A 15,987-nucleotide genomic window follows, 5' to 3' on the forward strand; every position below is an offset into this window, starting at 1 on the left:
TAATTTTGAAAAAAAAGCTTCAAAATGGCTCTATTATTTTGTCAGCTTCAATAATGATTTGCAATCTGAATTCTATCACTTTTCCTTTATGAATAATGATGTTTTACTCACAGATTCAGGGGAATTTCTTGTGAGGTTTCTAACAGCACTCTCTATTCCCCTCAACCATATTCTTACACAAGGTATCATGCCCTTTTCTCTCTAGGGCCTTGAGATCAAAGCCAATGGACAGTGAATGTATAGTAAAGGGCAAAAATTATAAAATTACAAGACAGTAGCAATGAAATTCCAATTTGATAACCACCTAAGATGCAGTCTACGGTGGCCTACATAAACTTACATAGGCGAGGACAATTATAGTCCAATTTCTTGGCCCAAACAACAACCAGAGAAGCCATTTGGTATAAAATTCTTTTGAATATCAACTAAGTTATAGCATAAAAGCAAAAAACGCAAAGGTCTATATTACTCAATTAGTATACATCCACATGAAGGTTTTTAAATTGGGATCTAAAAAAGTATCTACCGTATTCTTTTATGTTTTCATTTTGATAACCTATAGAAATCTGTATAACCACAAATCTGTATAATGAATCATCTCAGTAACAACCTTAAATCCAAGTGGTACCAATTTATTTCATTGTCCATTTTTGTTTATGATCAAGTTGGCACCAAGTACTACTAGTCACAGAAGAGCCTTGACCATGAAAATGACATAGGTGTGAACTGAACGCCAAATAACCTCATAGGATGTGATGTACAAATGAAGGTTTCCCAGTAGTCAGAACAGAGAAAAGTGGCAAGACGACAGTCATAATCCACAGTGGTGTACTCATGTCAAACTTAAAGTACACAATAGTGTACTCATGTCAAACAAAGAGTCAGTACCATTTTCATATTTTAAGTGGTGACCCGTTTTTACAAGGCAATATTATTTATCACATTAAATAAATGTTAATTTAGATTTTATTGCTTTGTGTTTGGTTTGTATTTCACTTGCAATTTTCTTTTGGATATAAATTTAGTTCTATATGATTTTAAATCTAAGAAGTTTATACCTAGCTTTGTTTGCCCACATTAAATAACATGATATATATAATATTTTAAACACTGGAATTCTGGGCTTGCAAGAGTTTTGTACTAAAATAGGCCCAAGTTTACTGAAGTTTATACAACTCTTTTTACATCTGTATGATATCCAGGCAAGCTGCTATGATTCACTATACTTTGTATAATAAAGGACGATACTGCAAAACCTACACGATGTAGCATCCTATCTTCTTCCAGTGATAAATCCCTTTGCTTGGCCATCTCTCAGCATATAGTTCATACAAAAGCTTACTAGGGCAAATAAAGAATCTGAAAGGTTTCCCTCCATTAATCAGTATCATCAAATATCCACTGAAGACTTCTTACAGGCTAACAAGAAGGGATTCAGAAGCTCAAAAGCACTTCTGCCCCCTCTTCAAGGAGTGTCCTAATTTAGCTCGGTGTAAATACATGAAAAGATAACACAAGCTAACATACAAGTTTAGAATGACTACTGGAAACTCAACTTCCGTAGGATTTGAAAGGAGAGAAAATTTTAGTTGTTTTCTCCCATTTTCAGACTATCCTAATTGCAATTTTAAGATACCAATAGAAGGGGCACAGTCAATTAAGCATCTGACTCTTGGTTTCAGCTCAGGTCATGATCTCATAGGTCCTGGGATTGAGCCCTACATTGGGTTCCACGCTTAGCGTGGAGTCTGCTTGAAAGATTCTCTCCCTCTGCCCCTCCCCCAATGTGTGTGTACATGCTCTCTCTCAAAAAAATAAATAAATCTTAAGATACCCACAGAAGAGCAAGAACAACAGGAAAAGAAAAGAGGAAAGATGGAAGGAAAGGGAAAAGGTATAAGACATGCTCTAAATGAATTTACTGTTAATCAGAATGGAAGGAAGAATGAACTAATATTTGAGTACCTTCACGATATAAGATGTAATGTGCTAGAGATATTATAACATCTTAACACAACTACTTGATTGAGGTTTTATACCTACCTTTAAATATCAGCTAAGGTTTAAAAGAGGTTTAAAAGAAGTTAAGTACTTATCCCACTTTATATATCTAATAAGATGCCAGAGCCAGGACCCAAGTCCTGGTCAGCCTGGCTCTAAAGATTTTCTACTGTAATATACTGCTTCTTAAACCATATTCAGAAGGTTAGACAGGGACTGTTGAGCTTGGCACAGGTACAATGGGAAAAATACTATCAAAAAGTTAGGTTCTCTCCTGCCTCGTGAAACTTACAATCTCAAGTGGGTAATGAGTTATATAATAATGTATTATTATAAGAGATAATGCATGTGAAGTCCATGCAGTTCCTGGCACATAAGAAGTGCCCAAATATTAGTTGCTACTGTTATATTATATACCAGAATGCTATATGGGCTACACAGAAGGGGAAATTACAGAAGAGGTTAAAGAGGTAAGAGACTACTTTTTATTATAGTGATAAGAAAGAGATGAAATGAAGAGGTAATATGTGCACTGAGTTTTGAATGACTGGAATTAATCTTACAGCAGCAAATTTGAGGACTGGGGATGGTGAGGACTGAGAGAGAGTAGCATGAGTAGCAGCACGGAACCAGAAACATGTAGGAACAGGAGGTGGAAAAGGCAGGTTGGCATCAAATCAAAGAGAGCCTGGAATCCCCTAATAAAAAGTTTTACTTCGGGCGCCTGGGTGGCTCAGTTGGTTGGGCGACTGCCTTCGGCTCAGGTCATGATCCTGGAGTCCCGGGATCGAGTCCTGCGTCGGGCTCCCTGCTCAGCGGGGAGTCTGCTTCTCCCTCTGACCTTCCTCTCTCTCATGCTCTCTACCATTCTCTCTCTCTCTCTCTCAATAAATAAATAAATAAATAAATCTCTAAAGCATTAAAAAAAAAAGTTTTACTTCAACCTACAGGCAAATGTAAATCATTAAAGGTTTTTCACTGTTATAGATGCCCGAAGGTCATTTATTAAAGGTATTCTTTTATAAGATGAAGAGAATAAATTCAGGAAATATATGAGGGCACCAGAGATAGTAAGATGCAATTTATATGATAGTCAAAGCGAACATCAGAGGAGTGTGAGCGATCCTATTAAAAAAAGACATCACACACACACACACACACACACACACACACACACACACACACACACACACCCACCCACCCAGATTTGGCAGTTTAGAAGTTATCACCCAAAAGGACTCTCAATTTTTAAACTTCAGTGGCTCAGAGAATAACACTGTCATTAATAGAAACAGAAAAATGAGATAGAGATGGGTTTGAGGAGGAAAGAAATGGTAAGTTCAGTTTTAGCCATGCTGAGGTTGAGTTTCAGGGAGTCATCTAACTGGCAAAATCCAAAAGGAAAGAGTGTGGGACTAAAGCTAAATATGAAAAAAAAAAAATATATATATATATATAAAGAAGGGGAGTGGTGTGGAGGGAAGGAAGAGTCACCTACACAGAAGTTTTAGCTGAATCCATGAAAACGGTGAGGACTACTGGAGGGAGAGGGAGTAAGGTCATAGTCTCAAAGGAAACATCATGCAGTCATGAGTACGGGTGTTGTATTAACTCTGGGAAAGAGTAAGAATGTTTTTCTTTGAAATATGCAAAGCAGAGAAAGTAAGTATAGGTGAAATCACTAAGAACTATCGAAGACCCTTTTCTATAAAGAAGGGAGCAGACTGTGTTAGATACTGAAAAATAATGAAAAATATTCCACTGTGGGGATTTAACAGGGAGTCAATAAGAAGACTGTTAAATAGTTACAGAAATCGAATTAAAGTTAGACAAAATTTAAAAATTGTGATATATACAGCCATCTCAATATTATGACCTCTAACAGTACTAGAAGCAGAGAAACCAGACAATGGGGCCCTGGGGAATGGAAACGAGAATGCGACACAGGACAAAATATCCACTGACAAAAAATTCTATAAGTGATAGCAAAATCAGTGTTGAAGAAGCAGATATAAGATCTACACTGGAGGATGACATAGGCAAAACTAGAAAGGTACTAAATGGCCAGGAAAAATGGAGAAGTAGAGCTCAAACCAAAATGAGAGAAGAAAAGTTCAGAAGTAAAGTGATAGAGGGTGAAGGTAAGAAAACTGTGGTCAAAGAAAAAATACTTTTAGGGGTGCCTGGGTGGCTCAGTTGTTAAGCATTTGCCTTCGGCTCAGGTCATGGTCCCAGTCTCCTGGGATCGAGCCCCACATCAGGCTCCCTGCTCTGCAGGAAGCCTGCTTCTCCCTCTCCCACTCCCCCTGCTTGTGTTCCCTCTCTGTGTTTCTGTCAAATAAATAAATAAAATCTTTAAAAAAGAGAGAGAAAATACTTTTAAATTCAATTATTTTGGAGGTAGTGCAGACCTCAGTAATGACAAACCCAAAGCAGTATAGTTTAATGGCTAAAGTAGAGATGAAATTCAATGGAAAAGGAAGACATGTAAATGCCCTTCATGCCCGTTTGGAAGAGAGCTCCATGACTGCCTACTCCACATTGCCTGAATGGGACACGATACATCTCAAAGTACTCGATAAACAGAAATGGAAAAGCAATCTATACATCATCTGTTCCTTTGTTCAGTCCTTCAATTATTTCTTCATCTAAGTTACTGAGCACTCTTTAGAATGTGAAGTACTGAGAGTGGAAATAGTGAGAGCAGTTTCTTAGTAACAACAGCTAAAGTCTGTCAAGTTCTCACTATAGCTAGGCATGATTTCAACAAATTTGCATTTAACTCATTTAATCATCAAAACAACTCTATAAAGGTAGGTACTTTTATTATCTTCATTTTATAGATGAGGATATGGGAACTCAGAGAGACTAAGTTCAATGTGAAGAGTTAAATGTAAGTGGTGGGACTGGGATATAGACTAAGACATTTGGGCTCCAGAGTCAAGTTCTTCATCACACTTCACTATCTCTGGGAGGAGAATCTTTACTTTTTTGCCAATCAAATTAACATTTAATTATATATTTCTTTTTTTTTTTAAGATTGTTATTTATTTGACACAGAGGGGGAGAGAGAGAGAGATGGCGAAAGAGGGAACACAAGCAGGGGGAGTGGGAGATGTTCTATCTTCTGTATACATTATTTAGGAAAATACATATAAAGATTCTCTTGTATCACATGTATTTTAAATATCAAAGCTATCAGAGTCTAAGACTTTTAAAATTTTCTTTTCTTGGGCGCCTGGGCGGCTCAGTTGGTTAAGCGACTGCCTTCGGCTCAGGTCATGATCCTGGAGTCCTGGGATCAAGTCCCACATCAGGCTCCCTCCTCAGCAGGGAGTCTGCTTCTCCCTCTGACCCTCCTCCCTCTCATGCTCTCTCTCGCAAATAAATAAATAAAATCTTTAAAAAAATAAATAAAATTTTCTTTTCTTCTTATTTCTTCTGAGCAAAAGCTCAGAAATTCCAAAATTGAATCAAAGTAGGTACCCAACCTTAAGGAGTCTGAATCAAAGTAGGTACCCAACCTTAAGGAGTCTGAATCCTAATTGGGGAGGTTGGAGTTACATATACTTTAAAAGATAAACAAAAAGAATATGATAAGGACTTAGTGAATTGTACAAGAGGTATGGCACCCAAAGAGAGAGATCACTTTGAGTTTGGGGTATGGGGAGGGAGGGGTCATTCAAGGGAGGCTCCACAGAAGAGGTCAGTTCTGAACTGGGCTTTGAAGAAAAGGGGTGGTATACAAAGGGAGAATGGAGGCAGACACCATTTCAGACTGAAAGAGAGAACACCATGTGCAAGAATGTGGAGACCAGAAAAGATGTGTTCAGAGGAAATTAACAGCAGCACTCTAGCAAAAAGTTGATGGAGAGATACAATGGTAGAAATGACTAGAAAGGCAAGCTGAGAATAGATCACAGAGAGACTTGAATGTCAGTCTCACCAACCATGGAGGGAATCTCAACTGCCACATTCAGGCTAATTCATTTTTGTTGTTGTTAAGATTTTATTTATTTATCTGACGCAGAGACAGAGAGAGAGAGAGAGAGAGAGCGCAAGCACAAGCAAGGGGAGCAGCAGGCAGAGGGAGAGGGAGAAGCAGGCTAATTCCAGGACCCTGGCATCATGACCTGAGCTGAAGGCAGACACTGAGCCAACCAGGCACCCCCAGGCTAATATGATTCTTAAAACACTTATCATACTGAATCACAAATTTGCTGAAATGACGCCACATTCATTTATTAAATGGACTAAAATTAAAAAGAAACCTTTAGAAATTATGAAGTTGCTTTTAAAAACATAGCTCAAAGAGTAACTTACAGATCTCCTAGTTCAACTCATTAATTTTTTTTAAACAGATTTTTTTTAAAGATTTTATTTATTTATTCATAAGAAACAGAGAGAGAGAGAGAGAGGCAGAGAGAGAAGCAGGCTCCCCGCTGAGCAGGGAGCCCAATGCAGGACTTGATCCCAGAACCCTGGGATCATGACCTGAGCCAAACGCAGACGCTTAACCATCTGAGCCACCCAGGCACCCTCCATATTAATTTCTTATAGTCTCTTAATAACTACATCCTTGAATGATGTTTTTTAAGCCTCTATTTGAACACTCTCAAGTGATGGGGAGTTAGCAATCTTGTAGGGACCTGGGATACCCTACACCACCTTACCACCTTGTCTAATCAAGCCAATTCCTGGTATAGGACAAAAATAAGTAGAGAAAATGTCACCATGGTATAAAATCTCACTTTTGTACAACTCAATCCTATCAATCAAAATAATTTAAAAAACATCCTCCAATGCCACAATATAAGCTCTTTCATTGAAGAATAAACATGGAAAACTATCTTCAGTATGAGAGAGTAGACGTTCGTGGTTTTTGTCACCCAGCATCTTTTTTCCCTTTTCTGACTTTACTTGGTGGGGACCATCTTCTACCCTATCAGCAAAGTGTTCCCGGTGAAGCAGGTAACATCCCAGCTACAGGAGTGGGACATATGACTGTGAAATTGTGATTGGTCAGGATTAAGAAAATGACTGGAGCTAAGGTAATCAGTGGTAATCCTATTAGTCCTACCACGGTCCAGAAAGAACAATAGCTTCCTGTGGACTTGGAGCTCCTAGAGTGTTGTCCTAATAGTAGGTTATACATCTCAACAATGGGAGACTGAAATCGCTGCAACCATCTTACTACCATAAAGAGAACCTATCTAAAAACAAAGCCACCCCAGAAGAAAAGAGGCATAGAAATAGAAATGGTAGATCTGGGTCCTCAGGATTTCATGCCTACTTCAAACCACATCTCAGCCAGATTTACTTTTCTCTTAAACCAGTTTGTTTTTTTTCCCTATTACTTTCATCCCAAAGAGTCCTGCCTAACACACATGGTAACTGCCAAATACTATAACAAGAAAAGTAGGTCAACCTCTCAGCACTTATTATCATGCATTACTGCATAATTTGGTTATATCCCAATAACCAACTACAGATACTAAATTTAAAAATGATCTGGCACATTTTAACATAGCATTTCACATTCAATATCGCCTTGCACTGTCTTATTTTAAGATAAAAATCAGTATTTTACCCTATAGAAAGCACAAGAAAATGCTTTATAACTTTACTATATAACACTATGAAGGCAAGAATAAGCACCTCAGAAATAAGAAATTTTCATTACATCAGATCACAGTTATTTTAAAAAATAGAAAACAAACAAAAAAACTAATGAACTATCCAGAAGCCACGTAAAGACTCTTACTTGAAGCTGAAGAGTATGTCGAAGAATTGTTTCTTCTAAGGCATGGATCCACTTCTCTCGCTCATCAGCATCACGAGCTGGAATAAAGGATTATAAAAATTAAAATGTTAATTTCTACAATATAGCTTCATGTTTGAAAAAAATTTTATATCTCAATACTAATAGGAAAGGTTTTTAGTTGCGCCATTTCTTTACAGGTTCACCTTCCTATCTTTTCTAAACATGCAATCTACTTGCAGCAATTTACAACAAAGGGAATAATTATGCTCAATAATAGCAAGCTACTTTCTCACTGAGAACAACTAGAAAAGCTGGAATAATTATTTAAAAATAACTGGTTGAACAGTACATTAAAAGGATTATTCACCATGACCAAGCGGGATTTATCCCTGGGCTGCAAGTTTGGTTCAACATTCGCAAATCAATCAACGTGATACAATACATTAACAAAAGAAAGAACAAGAATCATATGATCCTCTCAATAGATGCAGAAAAAGCATTTGACAAAGTACAGCATCCTTTCTTGATCAAAACTCTTCAGAGTATAGGGATAGAGGGTACATACCTCAATATCATAAGAGCCATCTATGAAAAACCTACAGCGAATATCATTCTCAATGGGGAAAAGCTGAGAGCTTTTCCCCTAAGGTCAGGAACGCGGCAGGGATGTTCACTATCACCACTGCTATTCAACATAGTATGAGAAGTCCTAGCCACAGCAATCAGACAACAAAAAGAAATCAAAGGCATCCAAATTGGCAAAGAGGAAGTCAAACTCTCACTCTTTGCAGATGATATGATACTGTATGTGGAAAACCCAAAGACTCCACCCCAAAACTTCTAGAACTCATACAGGAATTCAGTAAAGTAGCAGGATATAAAATCAATGCACAGAAATCAGTGGCATTCCTATACACCAACAACAAGACAGAAGAGAGACAAATCAAGGAGTCGATCCTATTTACAACCGCACCCAAAATCGTAAGATACCTAGGAATAAGTTTAACCAAAGAGGCAAAGGATCTGTACTCAGAAAACTATAAAATACTCATGAGAGAAATTGAAGAAGACACAAAGAAATGCAAAACCGTTCCATGCTCATGGATTGGAAGAACAAATACTGTGAAGATGTCAATGCTACCTAGAGCAATCTACACATTCAATGCAATCCCCATCAAATTACCATCCACTTTTTTCAAAGAAATGGAACAAATAATCCTAAAATTTGTATGGAACCAGAAGAGACCCCGAATAGCCAGAGGAATCTTGAAAAAGAAAAGCAAAGCTGGCGGCATCACAATTCCGGACTTCCAGCTCTATTACAAAGCTGTCATCATCAAGACAGTATGGTACTGGCACAAAAACAGACACATAGATCAATGGAACAGAATCGAGAGCCCAGAAATGGACCCTCAACTCTAGAGTCAACTCATCTTTGACAAAGCAGGAAAGAATGTCCAGTGGAAAAAAGACAGTCCTTCAACAAATGGTGTTGGGAAAATTGGACAGCCACATGCAGAAGAATGAAACTGGACCATTTCCTTACACCACACACAAAAATAGACTCCAAATGGTTGAAAGACCCAAATGTGAGACAGGAGTCCATCAAAATCCTAAAGGAGAACACAGGTAGCAACCTCTTCGACCTCAGCCACAGCAACTTCTTCCTAGAAACATCGCCAAAGGCAAGGGAAGCAAGGGCAAAAATGAACTATTGGGTTTTCATCAAGATAAAAAGCTTTTGCACAGCAAAAGAAACAGTCCACAAAACCAAAAGACAACCGACAGAATGGGAGAAAATATTTGCAAATGACAGATCAGATAAAGGGCTAGTATCCAAAATCTATAAAGAACTTATCAAACTCAACACCCAAAGAACAAATAACCCAAACAAGAAACGGGCAGAAGACATGAACAGACGTTTTTCCAAAGAAGACATCCAAATGGCCAACAGACACATGAAAAAGTGCTCAACATCACTCGGCATCAGGGAAATCCAAATCAAAACCTCAATGAGATACCACCTCACACCAGTCAGAATGGCTAAAATGAACAAGTCAGGAAACGACAGATGTTGGCGGGGATGCGGAGAAAGGGGAACCCTCCTACACTGTTGGTGGGAATGCAAGCTGGTGCAACCCCTCTGGAAAACAGTATGGAGGTTCCTCAAACAGTTGAAAATAGAGCTACCATACGACCCAGCAATTGCACTACTGGGTATTTACCACAAAGATACAAATGTCAGGATCCGAAGGGGTACGTGCACCCCAATGTTTATAGCAGCAATGTCCACAATAGCCAAACTGTAGAAAGAGCCAAGATGTCTAACGACAGATGAATGGATAAAGAATATGTGGTATATATACACAATGGAATATTATGCAGCCATCGAAAGGAATGAGATCTTGCCATTTGCAACGACGTGGATGGAACTGGAGGGTGTTATGCTGAGTGAAATAAGTCAATCAGAGAAAGACATGTATCATATGACCTCACTGATATGAGGAATTCTTAATCTCAGGAAACAAACTGAGTGTTGCTGGAGTGGTGGGGGGTGGGAGGGATGGGGTGGCTGGGTGACAGACATTGGGGAGGGTATGTGCTATGGTGAGCGCTGTGAATTGTGCAAGACTGTTGAATCACAGATCTGTACTTCTGAAACAAATAATGCAATAGATGTTAAGAAAAAAGAAAAAGAAGAAGATAGCAGGAGGGGAAGAATGAAGGGGAGTAAGTCGGAGGGGGAGACGAACCATGAGAGACAATGGACTCTGAAAAACAAACTGAGGGTTCTAGAGGGGAGGAGGGTGGGGGGATGGGTTAGCCTGGTGATGGGTATTAAAGAGGGCACATTCTGCGTGGAGCACTGGGTGTTATGCACAAACAATGAATCATGGAACACTACATCAAAAACTAATGATGTAATGTATGGTGATTAACATAACAATAAAATTTTTTTTTAAAAGATAAATAAATAAATAAATAAAAATAACTGGTTGAAGACAATAGAAAACAACAAGGTAGTAAAGAATTAACAGGCCAAAATCTAGAAGACAAACATTTAGAAGATAAGCCTCATATTTAAGGACACTTTTCTCCTGGAGGAATTGTAAATTCCAGGAGAGGACACACATTAAAGAAAATTTGACAAAGTATTCTCCATGCATACATGGATAATGTCTGATGGAAGATGGTGGAAGCAGGAAAGAATAGAGCAACAAAAATAATAAGCCCACAAAACCATAAGAAACCTAGGAATAAACCTAACCAAAGAGGTGAAAGACCAGTACTCTGAAAACTATAAAACACGGATGAAAGAAATTGAAAAGGACACAAAGAAAGACATGCCATGCTCATGGATTGGAAGAACAAATATTGTTAAAATGTCTATTCCACTCAAGGCAATTTACACATTTAATGCAATCCCTATCAAAATACCACAAACATTTTTCAGAGTTAGAACAAACAATCCTAAAATTTGTATGTAACCACAAAAGACCACAAATAGCCAAACCAATCTTGAAAAAAGCAAAGCAAAGCTGGCATCACAATTCCAGACTTCTAGTTATATTCTAAAGCTGTGGTGATCAAAACAGTATGGTACTGGCAGAAAAACAGACACATAGATCAATGGAATAGAAAACCCAGAAATGAACCCACAACTATATGTTAAATTAATCTCTGACAAAGAAGTAAAGAATATTCAATGGGAAAAAGTCTCTTCAATAAATGGTGTTGGGTAAACTGGACAGGAACATCGAAAAGAATGAAACTGGACCACTTTCTTACACCATACACAAAAATAAAATCAAAATGGATTAAAGACAGGAAACCATCAAAATCCTAGAGTAGAACACTAGCAATAACCTCTTTCTGACTAAATATGTCTCCTGAAGCAAGGGAAACAAAAGGAAAAATAAACTCTTGGGACTTCATCAAAATAAAAGCTTCTGCATGCACAGTGAAGTAAACAATGAACACAACATAAGGCAACCTATGGAATGGGAGAAGATATTTGCAAATGACATATCTGAGAAAGGGTTACTATCCAAAATATATAAATATATAAAGAATTTATACAACCCAACACCCAAAAAACAAATAATCCAGTTAAAAAGTGAGAAGACATGAACAGACATTTTTCCAAAGAAGACATATAAATGGCCAACAGACACGTGAAAAGATGCAACATCACTCATCATCAGGGAAATACCAATCACAATGAGCTATCACCTCACAACTGTCAGAATGGCTAAAATTAACAACACAAGAAACAACAGGTGTTGGCAAGGATGTTGAGAAAGGAGAAGCCTCCTCCACTGTTGGTGGGACTGAAAATTGGTACAGCTATTCCGGAAAACAGTATGGAGGTTCCTCAAAAAGTTAAAAATAGAACCACCCTAGGGACCCAGCAATTGCACTACTAGGTATTTACCCAAAGGATACAAAAATACTGATTCAAAGGGATACATGCATCTCAATGTTTATTTATCGACAATAGCCAAACTATGGGAAAAGCCCAGTGTCTATCGACTGATGAAAAGATAAAGATACACACACACACACACACACACACACACACAATGGAATATTACTCGGCCATAAAAAGGAATGAAATCTTGCCATTTGCAAGGACATGGATGGAGCTAGAGTGTATTATGCTAAGCGAAATAAGTCAGTTAAATACAAATACCATATGATTTCACTCATATGTGGAACTTAAGAAACAAAACAAACAAGCATAGGGAAAAAAAGAGAAAGGCAAACCAAGAAACAGACTCTTAAGTATAGAGAACAAACTGATGGTTGCCAGAGGGGAGGTGGGTTGGGGGGACAGGGGAAATAGGTGATGGGGATTAAGGAGGGCACTTGCTGTGATGAGCACTGGGTATTGTATAGAAGTGTTGAATCACTAAACTGTACACCTGAAACCAATATTATACTGTATGTTTAAATAAATTTAAATAAATAGAATTTAAATAAAAACTAAAAAAAAATTTTTTTTAATGTAAGTATGTGGGCAAAACTAAATGAATACTAACTACATAAAATACTATCTTGTGAGGTTGTAAATAAATACATACAAAATTAAATACAAAACAACTGCAAATAGATTGAGAAAGAGGAAACGGAGTTAAAGAATTCTAAGGTTCTGCAATGTTTGGAAAGAAGATAAAACTACCAGTTAACATTAGACTTTGGCAACTGAAGAATTTGTTATAATTTTTAGAGTAATCACTAGAAGGTTAAGTGTTTAACTTCCAAAATAATAAATTTAAAAATTCAATAATGAAAAATAATCCAAAACTTGACAAGAAAGGAAAATAGAAGAAACAGTATGAAGGGGCGCCTGGGTGGCTCAGTCGTTAAGCGTCTGCCTTCAGCTCAGGTCATGATCCCAGGGTCCTGGGATCGAGCCCCACATCGGGCTCCCTGCTCAGAGGGAAGTCTGCTTCTCCCTCTCCCACTCCCCCTGCTTGTGTTCCCCTCTCGCTGTGTTATCTCTCTGTCAAATAAATAAAATCTTAAAAAAAAAAATAGAGTATACAAGACAAAAAGAAAATATATATGGTAAGATGATAAATTTTTAACCCTAAAACACCAATAATTAAATTAAGTGTAAATGAAGTATGTAAATGTTCCAATTAAAACAAAAAGGGAGGGACACCTGGGTGGCTCAGTCAGTTAAGCACCTGACTCTTGATTTTGGCTCAGGTCACGATCTTGGGGTGGAGAGACTGAGTCCCACGCTGGGTTCTGCTGCCGTGGGCATGGAGCCTGCTTGGGATTTCTCTTCCTCCCCCTCTGCCCCCTTTGCCCTCAAATAAATAAAATAAATCTTAAAAAAAAAAAAAGGGTTCAGGGGCGCCTGGGCGGCTCAGCTGGTTAAGCATCAGACTCTTGGTTTCGGCTCAGGTCATGATCTCATGGTTCCAGAGTCTAGCCCCACAACTGGTTCCACGCTCAGTGCAGTTTGCTTGTCCTCTCCCTCTGCTCCCACCCCCACCATTTAGCATGTGTGCGTACTCTCTCTCTCTCAAATAAACAAATAAAATCTTAAAAAAAAAAAAAGGTTTTGTAAACAAGATTTTACGATGCTTACAAGAGACACTTCCTAAACATAAGGATACAGAAATATTAAAAGTAGGAGTATAGAAAAAGACAGACCCCCCCAAAAAAAGAAATTGATCATAGAAACACTAAATTCCAAAAAAGTTGCTATTATTAAAATTGCATAAAATAGACTTTACCAGGAAATCAGAGCCTCACTTTGCAAATACAAGAGGTTCAAGTCATCCAGAAGACAGAATAAATGTAAATTTCTATGTAACTAATAAAATGGATTCAAAAAATGTTCGATATGGCAAAAACATATAGAATATAAGGAAAAATAGACAAAATACCACAATCATAATGGCAGATTTTAATACATCTCCTTCATTAACCAATTAGACGAAGCAGACAAAAAATTAGTAAAAATCTTTGAAGATAAAGGGGCGCCTGGGTGGCTCAGTCATTAAGCGTCTGCCTTCGTCTCAGGTCATGATCCCAGGGTCCTGGGATCGAGCCCCACAACAGGCTCCCTGCTCCACAGGAAGCCTGCTTCTCCCTCTCCCACTCCCCTGTTCCCTGTCTCACTGTGTCTCTCTCTGTCAAATAAATAAAATCTTTAAAAAAAAAAAGAATCTAGAAGACATGAACAATCCCTGACATAAACTTGATCCAATGGACATACATAGAACACTACACACAACAAATATGAAACAGACATTCTTTTCAAGCACCCATAGAACATTTCTAAAAATTGACCATATAATGAACCCTAAAACAAGTCTCAACAAATTTCAAAGGATTGAAATCATACAAAACATATTTATAGTGAAAATATAAGCTAGAAATCAGTTACAAAAGTATAAATTAGAAAATATTCAGATATTTGGGGAAAAAAACACAACTAGATAATCCACTGGTCAAAGAAAATATCCCACTAGAAATTAGAAAATGTTTAGGGGCGCCTGGGTGGCTCAGTCAGTTAAGTGTCTGGCTTCGGCTCAGGTCATGATCCCGAGGTCCTGAAATCAAGGCCTGCATGGGGCTCCCTGCTCAGTGGGGAGCCTGCTTCTCCCTCTCCCCACCCTCTACCCCCATTAGGGCATCTCTCTCTCTCTCAAATAAGTAAAATCTTGAAAAAAAAAAAAAAAAGAAATTAGAAAATGCTTAGAACTGCATAAATGAAAATAAGGCATATTGAAACTTGCTGGAGGCAGTTTAAAACAGTAATAAAGGGAAATTTATAGCCTAAAATCCATTTTTAGAGAAGCTAAAAGGCTGAAAACAACAGGAAATTAAATTCAAAACAAGTAGAAAGAAAATGATAAAGAACATAAAATAATCAAATAGAGAGCAAACATAAGATCAATAAAATTTAAAGTTGGTTACCTGAAATAACTAATGAAATTAATAAACTACCTACGTACTGTAGGTAGGTAGGTAGATAGGTAGATTGAGGAAGTGCATGAAAAGAATGGGGGGCATGTCAAAAGGAAACAGGAGTCAACCTGAAGGAGTTCCAGGGACAAACGCCTAAAGAATTTGAGCCACAAATGATAGGACTGGGCTATAACCCACTGAATAAAATAAACATCCAAGAATCTAATAATGATATAAGTAATTAAGTAAGTAAATAAATGGGAAGAAGGCACAGCTCCTTCTTCAGAAGAATTACAATTTGTTAGTACAGAAGGAATGAGAGAGATTTAAAAATCATCATTAGACAAAAACCACAACAGTAATTATCACAAACAAGATCCACTGATGGCATATTGATATTTAAAATCAGTGGACAAAAGTTTGAGAAGAAATAGGATATTAGCAAAGTCTCAAAGTATCTTCCCCAAGATACTTATAAATTACAAAGGGAAAAATAGTAATTTTATGATGGAGAAATCTGGCAGACACCACCTTAGTCCAGTGATAAAGGTTAACATCACCAGTAATAAATTTATTGATATAATATACCTCCCAATACAACCCATGGAGGAGGAAACAGCATCACTTCTGTGGTATTCTTCCAAACATATATAATCTCAATCTAATCATGAGAAAACATCAAATATGCCCAAATTGAGAGACATGCTACAAAATAATACTCATCAAAAATGTCAAGGTCATAAATGTGCCTGGGTGGCTCAGTCGGTTAGGTGGCTGCTTTCAGCTCAGGT

At 37.7% G+C, this 15,987-nt stretch overlaps 1 protein-coding gene across 5 annotated transcripts in view; it reads right to left on the bottom strand.

Annotated features, from left to right (window-relative positions):
* Positions 1 to 15,987, bottom strand: part of OSBPL9 (oxysterol binding protein like 9) — a 176,241-nt gene that overhangs the window by 75,449 nt on the left and 84,805 nt on the right. For all 5 annotated transcript variants that reach the window (XM_025871597.2, XM_025871596.2, XM_025871595.2 and 2 more), the window contains one exon: positions 7,766 to 7,842. In XM_025871597.2, coding sequence (XP_025727382.2) covers positions 7,766 to 7,842 — 77 coding nt within the window. The remainder of the gene's footprint in view (positions 1 to 7,765; positions 7,843 to 15,987) is intronic.

This window comes from Callorhinus ursinus, unplaced genomic scaffold (assembly GCF_003265705.2).
Source record: "Callorhinus ursinus isolate GAN/ISIS: 27379988/994484 unplaced genomic scaffold, GSC_fseal_2.0 scaffold9, whole genome shotgun sequence".
NCBI lineage: Eukaryota > Metazoa > Chordata > Mammalia > Carnivora > Otariidae > Callorhinus > Callorhinus ursinus.